The 24,680-nt window shown below is 41.9% G+C and overlaps 1 protein-coding gene across 1 annotated transcript in view; it reads right to left on the bottom strand.

Annotated features, from left to right (window-relative positions):
* Positions 1–19,479, bottom strand: part of LOC124795883 (pyruvate kinase-like) — a 55,405-nt gene extending 35,926 nt beyond the window's left edge. Inside the window, exon 1 of the mRNA XM_047259963.1 lies at positions 18,916–19,479. Coding sequence (XP_047115919.1) covers positions 18,916–19,479 — 564 coding nt within the window. The remainder of the gene's footprint in view (positions 1–18,915) is intronic.
* Positions 19,480–24,680: the final 5,201 nt, after the last annotated feature.

Genomic DNA, 24,680 nt, shown 5'->3' with positions numbered 1-24,680 from the left:
TTTCAGTGTATTCCACCTGCGTAAAACATTTCAGCATAGTTCTCGACATGTTGGATTGGAACATTCCCTCGTAAGATATGAAACATGAGAGGATTGGGTCGTTGGTATTTCTTGTAACAATTTTTTTATTATTCGAATTACATGACACTGTATTGAGAATTAGAGTTAAAAAATGACGAGGTGGCATGGCATACTCTGATGGCATAAAATAATGTTTTAGCATAATCTGCAATATATTAGTCGAGTGGCACCAAATCCGGAAACTGCTAGTATTGGCTGTACAATTGGCAGACTGGTAGGACACAATATCTAGAAATTGGTAAAACTGGCAGAAAATTTGTAATTTGGCTGAGCGTCAAATCCGGAAATTGGTAAAACTGGCTGCAAAACTGGTAAATTGGTAGAGCAACAAATCTGGAAATTGGCTAAGTAGCTAAGAATTGGCAATTTGGTAGGATGCTAGATCCGATAATTGGTAAAACTGGCTGTACAATTGGCAAACTGGTGGGATACAAAATCTAGAAATTCGTAAATTGGGTGTAAAATTGGTGATTTGGTAGACTAACAAACCCAAAAATTTGCAAATTATTTGTAAAATTGGCAAATTGTTGCGATGCCAATGCTGGAAATTGGTAAAAGTTGTAGGTCAAAATGCAGATGTACCAGACAAAAGAATTATCGAATGTCTAAATACGTTCATTCTTGTAGGTCTGAATTTACAATAACAATATTCGAATGCTATACATTAATGATTCCTACAGACAGATTGAACCTCTGGTGTTCATATTAGAGTATTTGTTCGTCATACGTAGTCATAAAGCAGCTTTCATTTGTGCTTCCCTATACACACGCATTTCTGCCGAATCGGTGGTTGCTAAATGTATTGCCTAAACACTTTTGTAAGCCCCATCTTGCTGCAGACGAAAGTTCTGTCTGCCGCCGTGTGTAAACCAGTGCCTAAGACACTGCGCAATTGTTACATTAAAACAACAGGAGAAACATATTTCTTCACCACAATACCGTCAAGCAATATCATAGATCTTAAGAAAAAAGAGTCATTGTATCTAATGCAAATTATTATCTACCTGTCTATAGTTTTCATTATTTAACGAGGAAATCGGGACACTGTTGTATCATGTCTTGCAGCATATGATCGATCTATTTTCGGTGTTAAGCTTCGATTTATAACTACAGTCCTTGCTCTACACATACGAAGTAGACGTTAAATTGGATAACGGCCTTTTTTTATTAGATATTGTAATACTGAAGTGCAGGTTCAGCGAAAAACAACGCTAGCATGTCCACATGCCGTCCTTGTAAAGTGTGACCAGCCGTACCAAGTGAACACAGAGGCATTGGTACCAGGAAGTATAGCAGACTATCACTCCTTTCCAAAAAAGGTAGTGTAATGTACCTGCCCGATGCAAGACAACCGCCGTACGAGTATTGAGAATGTGGGAGTGTGTGTAAGAAAACTGAGATATTACCGCTCCTTTAGCCATTGTTCGCTATACATGACGATTAAATAAAACAACAAAAACAAAGGACAGCAACACATAAAAACCAATGAAACATTTTCCCCAGAACTAAAATCTTCACTTAAAAAATGAAAAAAAATTAAAAAAGCATGTCGTGTAAATCACAAACCAAGGCCATCCTCCTCCCATCCGGCACAACTCTCTTAAAATCCGTAACTAACCTCCCCTGTCCTATATATTTTACAAACTGATTTCACAAAAGCTTGGCAAGGACAGAAATTTTCAGACATACTTCTCCTCCATTATTACTCATCTAGGGGAGATTGTAACGTAGAAATGCATCTTTCCCCCCCCTACCAACAATGGCTCTAATAGCGTGTCAATAACACTCTATTGTTTCCAGAATGAGATTTTCACTCTGCAGCGGAGTGTGCGCTGATATGAAACTTCCTGGCAGATTAAAACTGTGTGCCGGACCGAGACTCGAACTCGGGACATTTGCCTTTCGCGGGCAAGTGCTCTACCAACTGAGCTACCCAAGCACGACTCACGACCCGTCCTCACAGTTCTGCAAGGTTCGCAGAAGAACTTCTGTAAAGTTTGGAAGGGAGGAGACGAGGTACTGGCAGAAGTAAAGCTGTGAGGACGGGTCGTGAGTTGTGCTTGGGTAGCTCAGTTGGTAGAGCACTTGCCTGCGAAAGGCAAAGGTCCCGAGTTCGAGACTCGGTCCGGCACACAGTTTTAATCTGCCAGGGAGTTTCAACTCTCTATTGTGTTCGTACAAGCCCCTATTTCTTCATCTTTGAATTAAAAAGTATTGTTGACGATGAGATGGTCGTAAGTTCCACGCCCCAAGCGAAGAAACAATGTAAGAGAAGAAACAATCAGAAATAATGGTAGACTCAAGCTCGACAAATTTTTCGATTTAACTTACCAAACATGATTTTGTGCATCGATCAACACCACCCACCCCATGAACAACAACCTCCCATCCTCAAATTCCCACAAGCCTATTCTCCTTTCCATATTTTCTCTCAGCAAACTGATTCTCTTCAATTTCGACATACACAGTCAGCTCCCACCAAAGATTCCCTATACTTAATAAAGTTAGTACAAACTTCCCTACAGAAAGAATACCAATCAACAACACAACTTAGATTCACTCCTGTTTCACGGGCATGCGACCATATAGGATACCCATACGACCAACAATATGTCACTCGCACAATTCACACAATGGCAACATAGATTTCTCGAACCACGAACCTCGACAAATGGATCTTCAGATGTTACCGCGCTGACGGTTTTACATGTGGAGGGCCCTGGTCCGAGACGGAGGGACTCGAGACAACTTCATAAATTCGCCACACTGCTGACAGCTAACGTGTTCAGCTATAATATCAACAGACTAAAAATCTAATGTTACTATAGCCGTCTTCACCCACAGCAATGTCAAGAGCTCTCGAACTCATTTTTACAGGTGGTACCATACATACGAACACACGGCAAAATATCCAATATTCAATCTTAATAACCAATAAATCTGAAACTGAAACCAGCAGCTTCGAGAATAAAAATAAATAAAAAACTACCGAATGAAAAATACTGTCCAAAATCAAAACAAAAATCTCCAAAATGAAAACCGGTCTGCACGCAAATCAACAGGGAAGTGCAACTCCAACGGAAAAAAATGCACACAAACAAACGGTAAACACAGACGATTCTATTTCAGGGAAACAGACTCTGTCGACAAAAAACCGATAACTAAAAATATATGAAACAAAAAAGGTAAAATAAAAAATGGCGAACAATGTCCCAACACAAACGGTACTTGATACTGCGACACATTCTTAACAGAAATCAAAGGGAAAAATAATATGAAAACGAACAAGAAGCAAATAACCGACAATCTAAAGAACGAAGAAACCGAAAACTAGAGCTTACAAGTCAAAAGGAAAAAATACATAATTACATATTACTGCGAGAGACTAGACACAACTTCTACAGACGAAATCACAAACATAATAGTTAGTCCCCACTTACTCCAGAAAGCAAATTTGAAATACATCGAGCGTGCACGACTTCATACAACAAATCGGGGCTCACGAGAAAGTGAGGCTTCGCAATGAACTTGTGACATCACGCTAGTCGGCTTGTCTGCCACACTCCACGAAAGCCCGTCTCCGTGCAGGGCTCACGAGAAATTAATATGCAGTCGAAAACGTATACCCTAAAGGACTTAACTTTGTGGTGTGGTATCGAGAGCTGGCATGCATTTAAACGCGCAGTCGAGAAGTATTAAACTCGTCTGAAATAATTACTCGCCCCCCCCCCCCCCCCCCATCTACATCCCTACTCAGCAAACCACCACGAAGTGCATGGCAGAGGGTACGTCCCAGTGCCCAGTGCACCAGTTATTAGGGTTGCTTCCCGGTCCATTCACGTATGGAGCGCACGAAAAATGATCCTTTGAATGCCTCTGTCCCTGCAGTAATTATTGTCTCTTCACCATCACTATGTGAGCGAGATGTAAGGGGTTGTGTACTACTGGCCATTAAAATTGCTACACCACGAAGATGACGTGCTACAGACGCGAAATTTAACCGACAGGAAGAAGATGCTGTGATATGCAAATGATTAGCTTTTCAGAGCATTCACACAAGGTTGGCGCCGGTGGCGACACCTACAACGTGCTGACATGAGGAAAGTTTCCAACCGATTTCTCACACACAAACAGGAGATGACCGGCGTTGCCTGGTGAAACGTTGTTGTCATGCCTCGTGTAAGGAGGAGAAATGCGTACCATCACGTTCCCGACTTTGATAAAGGTCGGATTGTAGCCTATCGCGATTGCGGTTTATCGTATCGCAACATTGCTGCTCGCGTTGGTCGAGATCCAATGACTGTTAGCAGAATATGGAATCGGTGGGTTCAGGAGGGTAATACGGAACGGCGTGCTGGATCCCAACGACCTCGTATCACTAGCAGTCGAGATGACAGGCATGTTATCCGCATGGCTGTAACGGATCGTGCAGCCACGTCTCGATCCCTGAGTCAACAGATGGGGACGTTTGCAAGACGACAACCATCTGCACGAACAGTTCGACGACGTTTGCAGCAGCATGGACTATCAGCTCGGAGACCATGGCTGCGGTTACCCTTGACGCTGCATCACAGACAGGAGCGCCTGCGATAGTGTACTCAACGACGAACCTGGGTGCACGAATGTCAAAACGTCATTTTTTCGGATTAATCCAGGTTCTGTTTACAGCATCATGATGGTCGCATCCGTATTTGGCGACATCGCGGTGAACGCACATTGGAAGCGTGTATTCGTCATCGCCATACTGGCGTATCACCCGGCGTGATGGTATGGGATGCCACTGGTTCCACGTCTCGGTCACCTCTTGTTTGCATTGATGGCACTTTGAACAGTGGACGTTACATTTCAGATGCGTTACGACCCGTGGCTCTACCCTTCATTCGATCCCTGCGAAATCCTACATTTCGGCAGGATAATGCACGACCGCATGTTGCAGGTTCTGTACGGGCCTTTCTGGATATAGAAAATGTTCGACTGCTGCCCTGGCCAGCACATTCTCTAGACCTCTCACCAATTGAAAACGTCTGGTCAATGGTGGCCGAGCAATGGCTCGTCACAATACGCCAGTCACTACTCTCGTTGAACTGTGGTATCGTGTTGAAGCTGCATGGGCAGCTGTACCTGTACACGCCATCCAAGCTCTGTTTGACTCAATGCCCAGGGGTATCAAGGCCGTTATTACGACCAGAGGTGGTTGTTCTGGATACTGATTTCTCAGTATCTATGCACCCAAATTGCGTGAAAATGTAATCACATGTTAGTTCTAGTATAAGATATTTGCCCAATGAATACCTGTTTATCATCTGCATTTCTTCTTGGTGTAGCAATTTTAATGGCCAGTAGTGTAGTATATTCCTAGAGGCATCATTTAAAGCCGGTTCTTGAAACTCTGTTAGTATACTTTCTCGGGATAGTTTACGTCTATCTTCAAGAGTCTTCCAGTTAAGTTCCTTCAGCATCGCTGCAACACTCTCTCACGGGTCAAACTAACCTCTAACCGTTCGTACAATCCTTCTCTGTATTTGTTCAATCTCCCCTGTTAGTCCTATTTGGTACAGCTCCCACACCCTTGAGCAATGTTCTAAAAAGACTGATTACACTTACCCAGTATTCCACCAATAAACCGAAGACCATCACCTGCTTTACACACAACTGAGCCTATATTATCATTTCATTTCATACCCTTTCAAAGTGTTTCGCCCAGGTATTTATGATAGTCATAAGATACTACGTTTTTTCGTTTGTTGAAGTGTACAGTTTTACATTTCTGAATATTTAAAGCAAGTTGCCAAACTTTGCACCACGTTGAAATCTGATCAAGATCTGACTAAATATTTATGCAGCTTCAGCTTCTTTCAGACAGCAGGTCATTATACAAAACTACATCATCTGCAAAATGTCTGAGGTACTGTTAATATTCTCCACAGGGTCATTAACGTTAACATGAGCAGCAAGCGGCCCAATCCACTTCCCTGGGGAACAACTGAAGTTACTTCTACATCCGACAATGACTCTCCATCCAAGATAATATGCCGTGTCCTCCCAACCAAAAAGTCCTCAGTCCAGTCACAAATTTCACTTGATAATCCATAAGATGGAACTTTTGTCAATAAGCGTAGGTGTGGTACTAAGTCAAATGCCTTTAGAAAATCAAGAAATACTGCATCTACTTGACTGCCTTGATCCAAAACCTGCATTATGTCCTTTGAGAAAAGTGCGAGCTAGGTTTCACATGACCGATGTTCTTGGAATCCATGCTGGTTGGCGTGGAGAAGGTTATTCTGTTCAAGATACCTCATTAAGTTCGAGCTTAGAATATGTTCTACGAATCTACAACAAATCGAGTTTCGTGGACCACTTCTATCACCCTTCATGTTGACGTGTATTCTTCGAACTACTGGACACTGTGTTTTGATCGAGGGATCTACAGTAGATTATAGATAGTAGACAGGCTAACTCGGCCGCATATTCAATACAGAATCTGATAGGGATTTCATCGGACCCTGGAGGTTTGTTCAGCTTTAACTATTTCCGCTGTTTTTCAACACGACTGACAATAATACTGTTTTCACTCGGCTTTTCAGTTGTAAGTGGATTAAATTGGGGCAATTTACCTGGGTTTTCCTTTGTAAAGGAACTCTTGAAAACAGAGTTAAGCATTTCAGCTTTTACTTTGCTCTCCTCTGTTCCAGTTCTTACCTCATTCGCTAGACACTTGACACTAACTTTGGTGGCACTAACATCCTTTATATACGACCAGAATTTCTTTGGGTTTTGTGAAATATCGTTTGACAATATTCTGCTGCGATAGTCACTGAAGATTTCACGCATTGGTCTCTTGAAATCCAAACGCGTTTCATTCAACATCTCTCTATCCATAGTCCTATGCTTTGTTTTACACCTATTATGAGGTACTGTGACGTACGCGCCACCGCTGGTCTTTCCCGTGGGCCTCGCAAAATAACGCACTTACGTCACTAGTCGTAGCAAACAAGTGGCATCGCATCTTACGGTAGACCTATATAGCTCAAAGGAATATAGCGATACCAACCGCAGAGCCACAAAAGCACCACGACATATTCGACGAATAACAAAAACAAATTCCCCCACACGGAAGTGAACAAAAATGTACAAAGACCAATCAAGTGAAATCTCAATATGCGCTAGGGTTATATAACTCAAACGAAGGTAACAATAGCAGACATCCACGTTACAAGGAAATTACATAATCGAAAAGCAACATACGGTGATTCTTCCAGAATAAACCGAAAAAACGCAGTGAACACTGATCGTGTCACTCGCAGCAATTTAACTTCTGCTCTAGGGTTCCAGTGTAACCTGACGCTCAGAGATCGTGCTCAATCCAGAAATAAACAGTCCCGTATTTGTGTAAATAATAAACATGTAATCGCTATTTAATTCTCTACCGCCAATTAAAGCTATGCTTCCTGTTTACAAACACCATAGACAGCACAGGAAACTAATACAAGTGCAGATAATATTTAATAACAGTTCGCTTACATCCTTCGCAACGTAAACTAATGACGTCATACGGGTGGAATCGGACCTTGATCTTGACCCTATTTCTGTACGATACACATTTCATTTTCATTTCGTACTGCCTGTCGCGGTTTCCCTTACAGATATAGAACTTTTTTGTAACACTCGATTTGCGTTCTTTCCGTTAAATAGTTAAAGATTATCCTTCTTATAACTATTACGATTATTACCACTGGCAAGTAAATGCATTGAAACTGCGTATCAGAGTCTCCATTTGAGCTGTATAGCTAAAGCACATTTCCCGATAGTAGCTACGATTCATTTACGTTTATTTTTAGTCCCTACTGTGTGTCATGATACCCATTACATCTGTAGAATATGTTTTTACAATATCGATTCGGTTTATTTCCACGTATTGTTTCTGGTATTTTACACGATTGAGCATAATAGTTGGAGTTAGAACTATTTTTTCCTACTTGAGGTAATATTCGTAGTCAAAACTGTCTGTGCATTTTACCTTTTAAGATGACGTTATGGTCACCGTGTTGTTTATGAAGTTTGTCGCACGTTCACTACGTCACAGTCTTATATAAAGCGCTCCGTAAACGGTCACTAATATTGTAGAATTTTTTTCTCTGAAGCACAACGATATTTAACGTCTAGGGGTGACACTGAGAGCTTGCGCAATAATATTGGGAACACTTAAAACTTCTGAACTATTTTGCACTGCCTGGAAATATTGTGATGTGGGCAGTATTGACAAATATCCTTGTCAGTCTCTCGCGTGCTACAGACTCTGGGATATCATTGTTTGTTGTTGTTACGGTGCTGAAAATGAGCTCAAAATAAGACGAAAGAGCATTATATGTCTATAGAGCATCAAAATGTACAGGGTTATTACAAATGACTGAAGCGATTTCACAGCTCTACAATAACTTTATTATTTGAGATATTTTCACAATGCTTTGCACACACATACAAAAACTCAAAAAGTTTTTTTAGGCATTCACAAATGTTCGATATGTGCCCCTTTAGTGATTCGACAGACATCAAGCCGATAATCAAGTTCCTCCCACACTCGGCGCAGCATGTCCTCATCAATGAGTTCGAAAGCACCGTTGATGCGAGCTCGCAGTTCTGGCACGTTTCTTGATAGAGGAGGTTTAAACACTGAATCTTTCACATAACCCCACAGAAAGAAATCGCATGGGGTTAAGTCAGGAGAGCGTGGAGGCCATGATATGAATTGCTGATCATGATCTCCACCACGACCAATCCATCGGTTTTCCAATCTCCTGTTTAAGAAATGCCGAACATCATGATGGAAGTGTGGTGGAGCACCATCCTGTTGAAAGATGAAGTCGGCGCTGTCGGTCTCCAGTTGTGGCATGAGCCAATTTTCCAGCATGTCCAGATACACGTGTCCTGTAACGTTTTTTTCGCAGAAGAAAAAGGGGCCGTAAACTTTAAACTGTGAAATTGCACAAAACACGTTAACTTTTGGTGAATTGCGAATTTGCTGCACGAATTCGTAAGGATTCTCTACCGCCCAGATTCGCACATTGTGTCTGTTCACTTCACCATCAAGAAAAAATGTTGCTTCATCACTGAAAACAAGTTTCGCACTGAACGCATCCTCTTCCATGAGCTGTTGCAACCGCGCCGAAAATTCAAAGCGTTTGACTTTGTCATCGGGTGTCAGGGCTTGTAGCAATTGTAAACGGTAAGGCTTCTGCTTTAGCCTTTTCCGTAAGATTTTCCAAACCGTCGGCTGTGGTACGTTTAGCTCCCTGCTTGCTTTATCCGTCGACTTCCGCGGGCTACGCGTGAAACTTGCCCGCACGCGTTCAACCGTTTCTTCGCTCACTGCAGGCCGATCCGTTGATTTCCCCTTACAGAGGCATCCAGAAGCTTTAAACTGCGCATACCATCGCCGAACGGAGTTAGCAGTTGATGGATCTTTGTTGAACTTCGTCCTGAAGTGTCGTAGCACTGTTATGACTGATTGATGTGAGTGCATTTCAAGCACGACATACGCTTTCTCGGCTCCTGTCGCCATTTTGTCTCACTGCGCTCTCGAGCGCTCTAGCGGCAGAAACCTGAAGTGCGGCTTCAGCCGAACAAAACTTTATGAGTTTTTCTAAGTATCTGTAGTGTGTCGTGACCATATGTCAATGAATGGAGCTACAGTGAATTTATGAAATCGCTTCAATCATTTGTAATAGCCCTGTATAAATAACTACCGGCATTATGGGATGTTAATGCAGAGGAGTACAAAAACGGAAATGCTTATAATGAATCGTGTGATTTGCTGCTCAAAAAATACAGGGAAAGGCCACGAAGGACGATGTTAAAAAAAATAATTAAAGCAAAATTATGACAAATCATAAATAGATATTTATGTGCGAGCGTGCATTACCTATCCGGAAACAGTCATGTAGTGCATTCATTATTGCGTGACAAGTTTCCGTAACTATAAGATGAACGTGAACTTGTAAATTTTTAGTTCGAAAGAACTGCCACATGCAATATATTGTATCATAATACATAACAGGTAAACGAAGACTTCGTGAAATTATGCCTCTCACTGTACAGTTTTGGTTATTGATAATTGGGATTTGAACGTCCACAAAAATCTAACGTCCGTGGGAGCAGGAGGATGGGAGGGAGGTGAGTGCAAGACTCTAAAATTTCTATTTCTGATGCAAATGAATTGGTCGGTTTTGGAACGTATTATTCCTCAAGAACTAAATTTTATAGGTAACACAAAAAACATTATATACCAGGCGGTTATCCACTCAATATTTAGTACACGTACATTATTTCAATATCGTACTTAAAAGAACAAACAATTTACAGCAACTGCTATCGCTATGTTATGTTATGTTAACCGGGGATCTAGAAACAACGGAGAGGCTCCGTCCCCGCCACAGCCACAGTGGTCCACAACCCCACGACGACTACCGCAGTCCACTTCACCCCTCCGCCGCCCCACACCGAACCCAGGGTTATTGTGCGGTTCGGCCCCCGGTGAACCCCCCCAGGGAACGTCTCACACCAGACGAGTGTAGCCCCTATGCTTGCGTGGCAGAGTAATGGTGATGCATGCGTACGTGGAGAACTTGTTTGCGCAGCAATCGCCGACACAGTGTAGCTGCGGCGGAATAAGGGGAACCAGCCCGCATTTGCCGAGGCAGCTGGAAAACTGCCTAAAAACCATCCACAGACTGGCCGGCTCACCAGACCTCGACACAAAGCCGCCGGGCGGATTCGTGCCGGGGACCAGGCGCTCCTTCCCGCCCGGAAAGCCGTGCGCGAGAATTTTAGCGGAATCATGGGAAATCACTTCTAGTAGTGTATAAAAATTTTGCAATGGATAAAAAGAGGTCGTACTATGTATGGGGACGCCTACGTACGTTGACAATCATTTCCAGTAATGTATCAGATGTTGGGCCGTCAACACACAAAAAGTTGCGATTTTTTTTCAGCCTCAAATCTCTCAGTAAGTTGAGTGATCTTCGACTGCCCCTTGACCGAGTTTTTCATCCACATATTTTTCTGCTTGCAATGAAGTAGAGCAATTATCACAGCACCAACGTCTTTATCGTCAACATTTTCGAACCACTATTTAATTGCACAATTTTATTGAGCTGTATAGAGAGAACGTCAGTAGCATCGCACAGTGTTATTAACCGTCTGGGGCCGGGTTTACAGTCGTGACATTGCGTCTCGTTTTTGTTAGCCACTGCGTTAGCAGTGTACCAAGCGCCCAGGAAGCGACGCTTCTGAATGATATCGGATGAGTGCGAATATTATCGTCTACACTGATTTGTAACGTAGCGTATGTAGTGCCATAACTAAAAATGACGCCACATTTGTCATTCTTGAGTTTCATAAGGACCCTGGAAAAACGGTACATTACAGCACAACTTATTTACGTTTCTCTTGGAACATAGATATTTCCTTAAGTATGTCGTTTTCCGTTAATAACCAAAAAATGATAGTAAACACCATAAGACCAGACCTTTAACAGAAAGACGTCCTATATCCACCCAACAACGTGAAGTTTTGGTCGCTGCAGTTCCAGCCAAATCGGTGACTGTGGGACATAGGAAACCTGGATGTTATATAACACCTACATTACTTACCTACCAAATGCACCAAAACATCTGTAGCCGGAGGGAAAAACCACATAGATGTGACAATAAAACGTCAAAAGCAATGAAACTGTTTCCCAACACAGATGAAACTAATTCCACAACTCTCACTACATCTTAGTAACAAACAAAAGGAATCTTCAACACATTCGCTTTTGAAGCGAAGGTTATTACATTTACAAAACTTTTCGTGTATTTTAGAGTCGAGAGATGTGTATGAATGGATGAATCATTAAAGTTTGCAATTTTAAGTATCAAGAAAAGTGCGTATTGTAATAAGAACAGACAAAAACAGTGAGAAATGCTTCCCACGCATGAAATATGTGTTTACATTCTCTTGTTTTTTGCGGGGTAAACTGCAGTCACACTCATACTCGAAAATGTTTCTTCATGAATAAGTTGTAGCTTATGTCGTTGAATCAGTGAGATTCGGCTGTTTTTACATTTATCTGACGATAATTCATGTCTCCTGCTAATTTAGTAATGCATGGAACGTAAAAAACATAAGTCTTTCTTTAATTAAGCAGAAAAATAGTTAAAACATAACATTAGTCCTACGACACATGTATCTACTTTCTCAACGCTACAGCTGTCAAACGGTAACAACTTTCGCAGCAGAGGGTGTCGCGACTGCGTGTATTAGACTGTGACTACGTCACTGGTCTAGACCGACGGCTAGTAATGCAATTTCCTCTTCATCCCCAAAACAGTGTATAATACCACAGTCCAGTACATACAGTCGTGAATTCTCTAGCGCGAAAGTTTAGCGTTTGACAGCTGGAGCGAACCTAGCGCACCAAGCGGTGAGAAAGCAGAGACATGGGTCGTAAGAATAATGTTAGGTTTTAATTCTATTTCTACTTAATTAACGAACTAGTTATATTTTACACTCCATGCATTAGTAAATTACCAAGACACATGAATTATCGTCAAATAAATGTAAAATCAGACAAAACTCACTGATTCAGTGACACAAGCTACAATTTATTGATGAAGAAACATTTTCGAATATGTGAGTATAATTGCAGCTTGCTCCGCCGAAAACAAGAGAATATAACCACATATTTCATGCGTGAGAAGCATGTTTATGCCTGGCACTTCCCTTGACACCTAAAAATTGTTTTCGGACTTCAATGATGCGTCCATTCTTACACATCACTCGACTTTCTAATACAGAGACATTTTTGTAAATGTAATTACTTTTGCTTCAAAAGCGAATGCGTTGAAGATTCCTTCCTTGCTCAGATGTATCGACAGTTGTGGAATTAGTTTCATCTGTGTTGGGAAACAAGTTTTGTTGCTTTTCACTTTTTAGTATCATATCTATGTGGTTTTCCCTTCAGCTATAGATGTTTTGGCATATTTGATACGTTAAATAATGCAGGAATTATTTTCCATCCAGATTTCCTACGTTCCACCGTCACTGATTCGGCTGGTACTGTAGCGACCAAAACTTCACGTTGTCGGGTAGATATACTGTGTGTTTGAGCCGATGGTCTTCTGGTGTTTGATAGCAATTTCTGGTTATTATCAGTAGACGACATATTTCAGCAAATATCTGCACGTTCCAACAGAAACGTAAATAAACTGTCCTGCAATGTATTGCTTTATACATTCTGCGGTCCTTAGAAAACTCAATAATGACAAATGTGGTGTCATTTTTTAGTTATTGTCGATTTTTATGGTGCTACATATGCTCTTATTGTAAATCCCAGCATTCTGGTACTCGGTAAAGTAATAATTCAGGTAATACTAATAATTTCTATGGGTTGCCTGATTTATTTGACGATTTTTACAGTTTGTCTCACGCTGATCTGTGAGAGGAGCTTGGCGCCAGGAATTTTCTTTATGGGCGAGGGCAGCAGTCTCCCTAGTAGCCATGATGGCTTCCAGTTTCCGATCCTTTTTCCGATCGCCAGGGTAGCACGTGGTGTCGTTTGAATTTTCAGTAGTGGCCAAAGTTTCTCCTGTTCTCAGTTCCCCAACCTGCCTTACCAACCTTGTAAACGCTATTTCTGCTCAATTTTAACGTCGCGAGGTCACCTCCCTGTGAAATTCCGGCCCTATGATGGCCAGTTCAGGTGCGCGCCCGTTTTTCGCGGGCGGGCGCCAACCGCTCCTCCGTGGATGGGTGGTGGACAAAGGGGCAGTAGTTCAGTTCTAGTGTGACCGTGTCGGAGACCTGCCGCTTCCAGGAGATAAAGTTCGGTAAGCATGAGCGCCGACGTGCACTGTAGATTCGCGCCCTGCGACCCAGCGAGAACCTGATAGGTCATTGTGAATAGTTTCGCGTCTTGCGGGTTTTATTGCTTTAGTACGGGAGGCTACGGAGCGATTCACGCACAGTAGCATCTTCTTACTCTTTGGCTAATTCCTGGTGGTGGTCGTTGCACGCCTGCAACCCCTTCCTTTACTAAATGGGATTCTATTTGATAATACGGCGATCATCACTACAATTCCCTTCCTCCTTCTATCGTGGCGTGTTATGAACGTACGTTAGGGCAAGCTGTTGAACTCGAATCTTTCTTCCCCCACCCCCATTTGTTTGTATTATTGTTCGATTCTCAATTGTTTAATAAATGAGTCCGTAAATCTTACATTCTCTCTCTTTCCTTACGTGAACTCACCCCTAGTGTAACAGAATAATGCGGAACTATAACGGTTGCTATAAGGTCGTGCACGTCTCGCGCCACAAACGATAGTATAAAGATTCAATATCGCGGGCCTGGCACGAGCATTGCACGCATGGCACCGATAACAGTAGTAATAATGTTCAACTATTCCCCATTGATAAACTGGGGAGTGTTCACGGCTCAGTGTGAGTACGTGAGCACTAAATCCACTTGATGTGGTGGAAGTAGTGGCCTCTGTTTTGCCTTGCTGGTTTGTTGTTGTTGTAGTCTTCAGTCCTGAGACTGGTTTGATGCAGCTCTCCATGCTACTCTATCCTGTGCAAGCTTCTTCATCTCCCAGTACCTACTGCAACCTATATTCTTCTGAATCTGCTTAGTGTATTCATCTCTTGACCACCCTCTACGATTTTTACCCTCCACGCTGCCCTCCAGTACTAAATTGGTGATCCCTTGACGCCTCAGAACATGTCCTACCAACCGATCCCTTCTTCTAGTCAACTTGTGCCACAAACTCCCCTTCTCCCCAATTCTATTCAATACCTGCTCATTACTTATGTGATCTACCCATCTAATCTTCAGCATTCTTCTGTAGCACCACATTTCGAAAGCTTCTATTCTCTTCTTGTCCAAACTAGTTATCGTCCATGTTTCACTTCCATACATGGCTACACTCCATACAAATACTTTCAGAAATGACTTCCTGACACTTAAATCTATACCCGATGTTAACAAATTTCTCTTCTTCAGAAACGCTTTCCTTGCCATTGCCAGCCTACATTTTATATCCTCTCTACTTCGACCATCATCAGTTATTTTGCTCCCCAAATAGCAAAACTCCACTACTTTAAGTGTCTCATTTCCTAATCTAATTCCCTCAGCATCACCCGACTTAATTAGACTACATTCCATTATCCTTGTTTTGCTTTTGTTGATGTTCATCTTATATCCTCCTTTCAAGACACTCCATTCCGTTCAACTGCTCTTCAAAGTCCTTTGCTGTCTCTGACAGAATTACAATGTCATCGGCGAACCTCAAAGTTTTTATTTCTTCTCCATGGACTTTAATACCTACTCCGAATTTTTCTTTTGTTTCCTTTACTGCTTGCTCAATATACAGATTGAATAACATCGGGGACAGGCTACAACCCTGTCTCACTCCCTTCCCAACCACTGCTTCCCTTTCATGTCCCTCTAGTCTTATAACTGCCATCTGGTTTAGAAAAAAATACCAAAAATCACACCCCCACAGCAAGGAATAGTAACCTGTAAAATAGAAACGAGCCATAGCTTTTACACTTTGTTACAAAATCATTATAGGAGATAGCATTCGCACTCACCCGATATCGTTTTCAGTAGTTTCGATTGCCGGCCACTTGGCACGCTGCTATCGCCGTGGTAACAAAAACGAAACGAAGTGTCACGACCATAGACTTACTAAATAAAAACTACACCGCGCATTGGCGTTAGTTTCGCGTCCTCACATTGGACATGACAGAAGTCGCCATTTGCAGGGAAACAGTGCGTAAACATGGTTCGTTCGTCTGCTGCTTCTAATTGTAACAAGAAGAATGGAAGCAAAGATGAAGACGGAAACAATGTTACATTTCACAGGTCAGTCATTTCTGGTTGTTTGTTACTTTCTATTACTTGTATGTAGTATTTTCATGGAGAAATAATACATCATAATACATGATGATAGGATTCCCCTTACAAATGATTTTCTACATCGGAAATGGATTGTTGGTACTCGGAGAGAGAACTTCTAACCGACAGCAAATCATTTGCTGTGCTCTCTTCATTTCGAAAATTATGTATGGAAAATTATGTAAATAGAAGTCAACTGAAGGATGATGCTATATCGACAGTATTTGGATTTCCAACTCATTTGAAAAGGTATAGTGTTTGCAAAGCCAATTAATGCAAATGCTAAATGTAGATGACAGCAGATTGTTCTATAGCCTAACCTGATGTCTATATTTATACCTTATACTGTATCTAATAAACTTTCTGCTACAAAAATTGCAAGTTACATAGGGAAAAAGTTGCAGTGTTAGACTTGTTGCATGTCAAGTACTTATATTGTATTTGCACATAAATTACTAAAAATACTAAGAGGGTTAATGTACTACATTGAACTGAATGAAGAACTAGGCACATGATAGGTATTCAGATTTTTAATCAAATATATATTAAGTATGAATCAGAGGTAGGTCGAATAATTGCGTTTAGATACTTAACATGTGTTGTCAGGTGGTGATTATACTTCATCAATGGTCAAATATTTGATCAAATGTTGCAAACTCAACCACTTTCAGGGGTGCTATCAGTGTTAAAAACTAATGTGCGAATGAAATTCCTACGGTATTTAAAGTGATATGGGTTATTACAATTAATCATACCAATATTCGAGTGTAGACAAAACCGTGCTAAACAAAAGTAAGCGTGCAAAATGTACACAGTAGTCGGCAAAAAGCAAACAGGAACTGACAGGAAAATTATGTGAATTAAATAATAATCGTACTGTCTGCTACTTTAAAAGTTTCATGTAATTGTCTAATGCAAATAGCTCGATGTAAACTCGCTCCACCTTGTCAGGAAAGAGCCTTACATTCTTAAATTTCGCGTCTCTATGCAGGCGTATTTCGGAAATTAGGAAACTTCATTCATTTAAGTATACTTTTAAAATACACTCGAATACTCAGTATTTTTTTAAACAAACATGTGCTTAATTTGTGCTGCAATTTGCTCTTGTTGCGCCTCATATACTTCAAATCACAACCCCAGTACAGTGTGTTAACTGTAAGACGGCTGAGTTGTGTTGGGAGTGCGGGGAGAGGAGGGAGCAAGCATTGGCCGGCGAGGGGAGAGGAGCCGTTGGGGGACACGAGGCACGCCTAGCAGTTGCAGTGCTGGCACTACAAAGCAGACGAAAGGCTTGGAAGTAAAACTCGCTTTAAATGTTGTTCATAAACGAAACTGAAATCGTCATATATATTAAAATCTATATATATATATATAAATGAATGGGGTCAACAGAAACCTCCGATCTTACTCGTCGGCTTTGACCCGTGACGTAAGCGTGTTGTGGTGTGTGACGTCATTACGGCCCGGAGTTTGGTTTGTGATTGTGGCGTGTTTGTAGATGTCGTGGGGTGTTTGTCGTGCCCTCTGGTGGTGTGTTCATGGTTTACGTTTGTTTGGTTTGTTGGGGTCAGTTTGCTGTTGCTCAGTGGTGAGTGCTGTGTTCGTGGTTTTGAAGCGGAATTTGTATTAGTGAGTTAACGGTTTTGTGTGATGGTTAATGTAATGGTAATTGCTGTACGTCGGGTGAGTTTGTTATTGAGTGTATTCGGTTTGATTTTTGTATTGGTGGATGGGATCGGGAGATTCTGTTGAGCTATATAGGTCAAGGGAAGTGTTCGATCCTAATTTATGGGATCGGGAGCTGTTGTAGATGTATGTAGGTTTAAGGGAAGTGTTTTTTGAGTTTTGTATCGGGGGATGTGATCGGGAGGTTCTGTTGAGCTATATAGGTCAAGGGAAGTGTTCGATCCTAATTTATGGGATCGGGAGTTACTGTAGATCTATGTAGGTCAAGGGAAGTGTCTGATTCTGGATAAGAATGTGTTTTTTGGTATTTGGTCAGTTTCGTGATGTTGATTTTTTCGTCGTTTTGCTTGGTTTTGTATGGCGGTCGGTGGCTACATTTGTGTATATTTAGTTTCTCCCCACCCAAAAACCCCCAATTTCCCACGCTTGTCCCGTTAGAGTCATTAGGCTTTTTGTGAAACCTGTGTATTTCAGTGTTTATGATACGTATGCGATGTTTTTATATCTGCCATATTGGAATTGTCGTTTGTGGTCGTTTCCGCCATATTTGTGACGTCATGGGTCAAAGCCGACGGGTAAGATCGGACGCTTCTGTATTTCCAATGAATGTATGTATGTTTGTCTACTATGCACTCACAAACCATCCATCCGATTGCAATGAAACTTTGGTGAGTTGTTCTCCGAACACCCGAAAGGAGTAATGGAAGAAATTTTTTCTGCTCCCTTTCCCTTTCGCAGCATTCAATCACACGCAATATAATTTTGCGAGCATCGCTACGTAGTATTGGTTTCCTTCTAACCGTAGGCCTACCGGTAGGGGTTGTTGGTGACTACCGAGATGGGCCAGCAACTGCCTCTTCACTCACTTTGATAATGTTTAGCACAACTGCACGATAAAAACACGCAGAACGGTACAGCGCAAAACAATAACGAAGCAGACGACAATGGCTACCTTGTACAACACAGTCAGCTACGTAATGTTGGTAGCAGTCGCAACTGCGTGCCTACCGAAGCCTCCTGACGTTTACCGACTTCTACCGATTCAGGACTAGGGAGAGGTCTGCCATCTAAAAGTTTACACACTGTACTGGGATTCATCCTTGCAAATGGCGGCGATCAGCTGCTTCAATTGGGGTACAGTTGCCTCGCTTCTCCGCTACGGCGTGGTAGGGGCTCGGTCACGACTGTTCCGCTAGACTGTGTACGATACCTACCTCTTTCACAATCATCGACATGCGCCCTTCGTCGAGCAACACCGTGTCTCCGACGTTGACGACACTGGTAATCTTCTCGTAATCGACGTAAAGGTTGTCGGCAGAGCAGGATTCGGAGTACTGTCTGTCCGTGGTGAGCGTGACGACGTCTCCCGGGTCGAGGTGTATGGCGGCGGAGAAGCCGCCGGACAGTTGGCCCGTGCGGATGGCGGGTCCGCTCGTGGCGAGCGCGGCCGAGATGGGCCAGTGCAGGCCGAGGCGCGCTCCGCGGCGCGCCGCCGCCTCACGCAGCGCCTGCAGCACGGCGGCCAGCTGCTCCAGGCTGCCGCGGCTCGGGTCCAGCCGGCACGTCGTCAGCCCCGCCTCCACCAGCCGGTCCATCTCCTCCTCGTTGACGCACTCCGGCGACACGGTGCACACCGTGGCCGTGAGGCGCCGCGCGCGCTCCAGGCAGCCCAGCCGCAAGTTCGCGTTGTGCTCCAGCTGCGTCGCCGCGTACTTCCAGCCGGGTGCGCCCTCGTCGCCCGACGACAACCACGGCGGCTGCAGCGGCTCGTCCCCCATCGCCACTCTCCACTACTCACTCACTTTTATATTCGGAGAACCTCAATTTCGGATAGTGGCAATTCATTTGCTCAGATCCACTGGGATGTTTCTAGTGCCTAAATAAACATGAGACGTTGTTTGCAAGTTCCGTACTTCTCAGATCTTATATATCCGAGCGTGCGATTATGCTATAAACTGTCCCCACTTGTGAACAATTTTACATAATATGAAAGAAAGAATCGAAGAAACGAACTGTTTTCTTAGAAACCTAACTTAGAATTCACATTCTTCGTCAACTGTGGCACAAAGAATATTTATGATAGTATTGGACGAGGCGAATATAATTATTCTGTCAATCGATATCACCGTAGACCACAGATAGCATAGACTGCGCGTGACGTCATTACAATGAAAACAACATTTAAGTCACGTGACTCGCGACTTGACGTCGAGTTTCTGTTATTACGCACTCTTTGGGGTGGAGCATAGAGTATATATCTCTGGAGTGAGCATTGCGTTCTGCGCATGTTGTCAACATTAAACCAGGATTGTCACGTGTTTTCGGGACTTCGCTGTGCGTGTGTGCTTTCTGCAGCGTTTGAAGTTTATAATATCAAGAGTTTTTGTTGTGTTTCGCCGTTTGTTGATAGTGTAATAGCGAGGGGAATTACTGTTGTTGCTACGGATGCAAAGAAAAATGTGTGAAAGGAGGGATAGTAACTTTTCATGGGTACATACCATTTAGCTCTAATTATAGTATTCATATTAGTAAGTGACACTATATGTTTAAAAATTTCGATACGTCTTATAATTAAGGCTTGATTCTGTAGACCTATTTTTCTACGATTTTATGACTATAAAACAGATATTACGGCTCATACAAAAGCTCACAAACAATCGCTTCCTCTCGTAAATTTGCTAGTGGGACAGGAAAGGGGAAGGTTAGTTGTTTCAGTAAATACTATCCTCCATGCATTTATCAGTGACTTGTCGATTATGTATATAGATTACTCATTCTACTATTTATTTAATAAACTGGTGGCAAGCACTTAAAATGCGTTAAATAAATACCTCAAAGTGCCACCAGTACGAAAAATTGTGCATTAGGTCGCAAAAACGACTATCACTGCAAAAATGTACGTCAGGCTCTGCAATACTATAAAGTGCCGTATCATAGCGAAAACTACCAAAGATCGAGTGCATCTGAACTATGACACCTATCGCAAAGAAGCAGAATGTAATATCACTTGCCCTTAAAAGTTATGTAGCTGGTTTATTCCCGGTATCAAATGGATATTGTTAAAATGTCTGCGCAACATATATAAATAATCCACGACACGTACGAAAAGAATCCGTCTGTACTAGGGATGAAGTGACATTCTAAATATACAGGGCGCTATACGGACAAACACACGATGTCCCGAGATCACGTGACCAGGCCGGCAATGTATGTTGACAACACAAAATTGTTCTGCGCATGTGAATGCTCACTCCAGAGATATTTACTCTATGGGGTGGAGCTGACACAGTTTTTGGTAATTTCCAAGAATGATTGCCTATCGAAGTCGCTGGGTCCAAACGAAAGATATTGAACGTGCGATGGTAAATCGATCGTGCGACTCTGGCGGGCGTTGTATGTTTACGTTGGTCACTACTGCAACGACAAAAGAGCGTTACAAAAATACCTGTAATTGTAAAGGAGACGACTTACTTTACTCGACGTCGGTGTTGTCGTCATGTGAAAGTCCATTACGGTGCTCTGGATGGATAATTTGGAAGAGTCGAACCATGTATTCTTCCTGATACTCGTTCGTTTTCCGCACTGTCCGCAATGAAATTGTAACGGTATTTCAGCATCGAAACTGTTCTTACGGAGTTTTACACACTTCGCACCACCACAGTCTACAGTGCCTTCTTTCCTTGTCTGGTAGTACTCCATATTTGCTACAAAAAGTCGAACAATTTTCTACGCTGCATAAACATGGAATTAGATTCTTCCATGTGAGAGAATCCACCGAAGAAACGTCAAGAACACCAGACATTCCACTCAGTAACGACATAAATCGTCTGGGTTTCCCTAGCAACTCACAAATAATTCGCGGAGGTATGTAATTTAGAGCAAGTACGGGAACGACGGAAAACAGATAAAGATGACGATCACAAATAATTGATGACAACGCCCGTCACCGGGGTCGCATGATCGATTTACCATCGCACGTTCGATATGTTTCGTTTGGACCCAGCTACTTCCACAGGCAATCATTCTTGGAAATTACCCAGTTTTTCTCATTTTAAATGAAATGAAGCATTGGTTTTAACAAGAAAATTATTTGCTTTACTGCTATTACACACGTAGTAGTGCAGTTAATCTGATTTCTCCGAAATTCCTAACATTAATGCGAAGGCTATCGTTTTTAGTGTGGCCAGGTGAAACGTACTGACTGTTCTGTTTACAGTTCTTCAGTGAATATATGCCCAGAGAAATCTTGTTTTGACCCTACACTCTCCACAAACTGATGAAAATCTCAATTGTGAAAGGAAACTATTTCAAAATATTTGCAGAGTTATTTCCATGAATTGAAAGTTAGGATGGATGTTGGTCCTTGGATGCAAAACTTGATTTTAAGACGAAAATTGTTAACATCTAGCTCACTACACAAGTATAATCAACGTTTTGTAATGTATTACATTTCCTATCTTGGTAACATTTCGGAAACTGTAATGAATTGAGAAAAAGTCAGAAAAAATGTGTCATTATTTTATGTAAATACCTGACATTATGCCCATAAACGAATTTCCTTTCTTACAAAAGCCTGTAACATTTCACACAAATTCTTGTGGAATCGTTAGAAACCTAATGCTGCGTGCAGAATTAATATTTTGTCTTCCACTCCTGTGGAAGTGATGAACTACAAGAATTCACAGTATCAAAAAAGAGTATTCGCTAAACAACAATTATTCTGTTGCTTGTTAAAAAGAACTTTCAATACGTTTAAAACAGACCACTTGTAAAAACGATAACCGTTGCTTTATTATCAGGAATTTCGGAGAAAGTACGTTAATTGCACTACTACATGTGTGACAGTTGTACTACAGGTCGCTGAATTGTCAAAATCAATGCTTGATTTCAGCTATAAATAGGAGAAACTGAAACTGTCAGCTCCACTTCACACAGCGCGTACAGACACGAACTCGGCTTTCTACCCAGAGTCTTATGTTGGTTTCAAACCTTAACTCGCCAGAGATGGGAGCATGCCCGGTCTTATTATATATGGTCTATGGGTATCACTACGGAGGTAAAAAAAGAAACTTGAAGCCGATGTCCAAATCTCAACTAGTCCACAACATTAGGTTCATAGCGGTGATACTTTCCCCTGATGTCACTATTTGTATTTGTATTTGTATTTCTTTATTGATCGTGTTTAGGTACATATTTTGCACAAACGATGTAGGTCAAGTCAGGTTGGTACAGTATATACTTCATCATACACATTGTTATTTTGAAAGGATAAATAATTAAAAATTATTCAATACATGTTGAATATTGATGACAATTTTAATATAATAAAATAAAATGATAGACTTATTAAGAATATTTGGGCAATTACACTACACTTTTCTGGTACTCTAAAAACTCGGAAACCGAATAGAAGCAGTGGTCAAGCAAGTACTCTTTCAGTTTCACTTTAAACTTTTGTAAATTTTGCATATGTTTCAAATAGGATGACATGTGATTGTACACTCTGATGTGCCCGTACTCAATTTCGAGTATTTGATGCTTTTACCATATGGAGACGTAATTGTTTCATCAAAAATGCCAGCTTGCGTTGTTTAGAGGTGTACTCATTGATCCGATCGTAATGTAAAGTTTAAATAAATCACATTTCATTCGTAACTGGAGCAATTCTAGCAATATTTTCTTTTGTATACATGAATTATTGTTGCACTGTTTAGTTTTATTGTAAAGGTTTTATTTCTGTCATTTGACTTTTAGATTTGCCTTACAGTACTGAGTGTCCGTTCTTTTCCATCTTTCCTGTGTTTGTCATTGCCTTCCAAGTCGCAAACGCTCTGACATCCGAGCTGCACTGTTATCAACGGTCTCGTCATCGCATAACACACGGCTACGTAACCGCGCTGATAGTTGGTGCAGTATGTGATGCCCTGAATTCCTCTCCGATAGTTATTATTATTCGTTTTCCACATTTCTTCCCCTCTAAAAAAGATTCTGGCTAGAACAGCCGGAGACAGTGGTCATGTATGCGTGAGTGTTTTGTGTGTCTGATTGTACAGATGTGTATGTGTGTTGTGCTCCTTTTCTGAAGAAGGCTTTGGCTGAAAATTTATGTACACACTCTTTTCGTCGTGCCTGCCTTGTACTAGGCATGTGAGCAGCAATCCATCCGTTTCACAGTATAGTTACTCCTTCCTGAAGTTCGTTGTAAATAGGAAATTGAAAAAGAATGTAGGAAAGTCATCGAAAAGGAAGAAAGTTTTGTTGTTAGGCAGTTCTCATGCCAGAGGTGTAGGCCAACTTCTGCAGGAGGAATTAGGACCAGAATACCAGGTAACAAATTTTTTCAAACCAAGTGCTAGTCTGGATCAGGTGACACAAGATTTCGGTTCACTCTGTAAAGGATTTACCAGGGAAGACACCATGGTTATTGTGGGAGGGCCAGGGAACAGCATCGACAGAGATCCTGGGTACAGTATAGAGTGTGACCTGGTAAAGATTGCGTCGGCATCGAGACACACCAATGTTGAATTTGTATCTGTCCTGAGACGCCATGACCGGCCTCATTTGAACTCTTCTGTTGGGAGAGATAATTTGGAGTTGGAACGGCTGCTTGGGTCGGGTGCAGGGGCTCATATTGGTGTGGTTCCTGTTGATTATCTCAGTAGGTGGGACTATACCAGGCACGGCCTACATCTCAGCAGGAAAGGGAAGGGGAAACTGGCTGGGGTAATAGAAGGAAATTTAAGGGGGGGAGGCACTGCCATGAATGGTAAAATACCAGTGGTTACAGGTGTTGGAGCAGCACCTTTTTTAGGATAGGTAAGACAGAAAGATGTCAAGTTCTACGAGAGGTCAGGATTGAAACAAATCTTCAGTTTAGGAAAGAAATTAAACAGCACAATTCTAGCACATTGGATCACCAATCACAGCTACCAATTATAAATTTTCACCAATCACCAGAAATTTTATCTCCACCAAGTTG

Source organism: Schistocerca piceifrons, chromosome 4, assembly GCF_021461385.2.
Source record: "Schistocerca piceifrons isolate TAMUIC-IGC-003096 chromosome 4, iqSchPice1.1, whole genome shotgun sequence".
In the NCBI taxonomy this organism is placed as follows: Eukaryota; Metazoa; Arthropoda; class Insecta; order Orthoptera; family Acrididae; genus Schistocerca; species Schistocerca piceifrons.
This window is presented reverse-complemented; position numbering and strand designations above follow the sequence as displayed.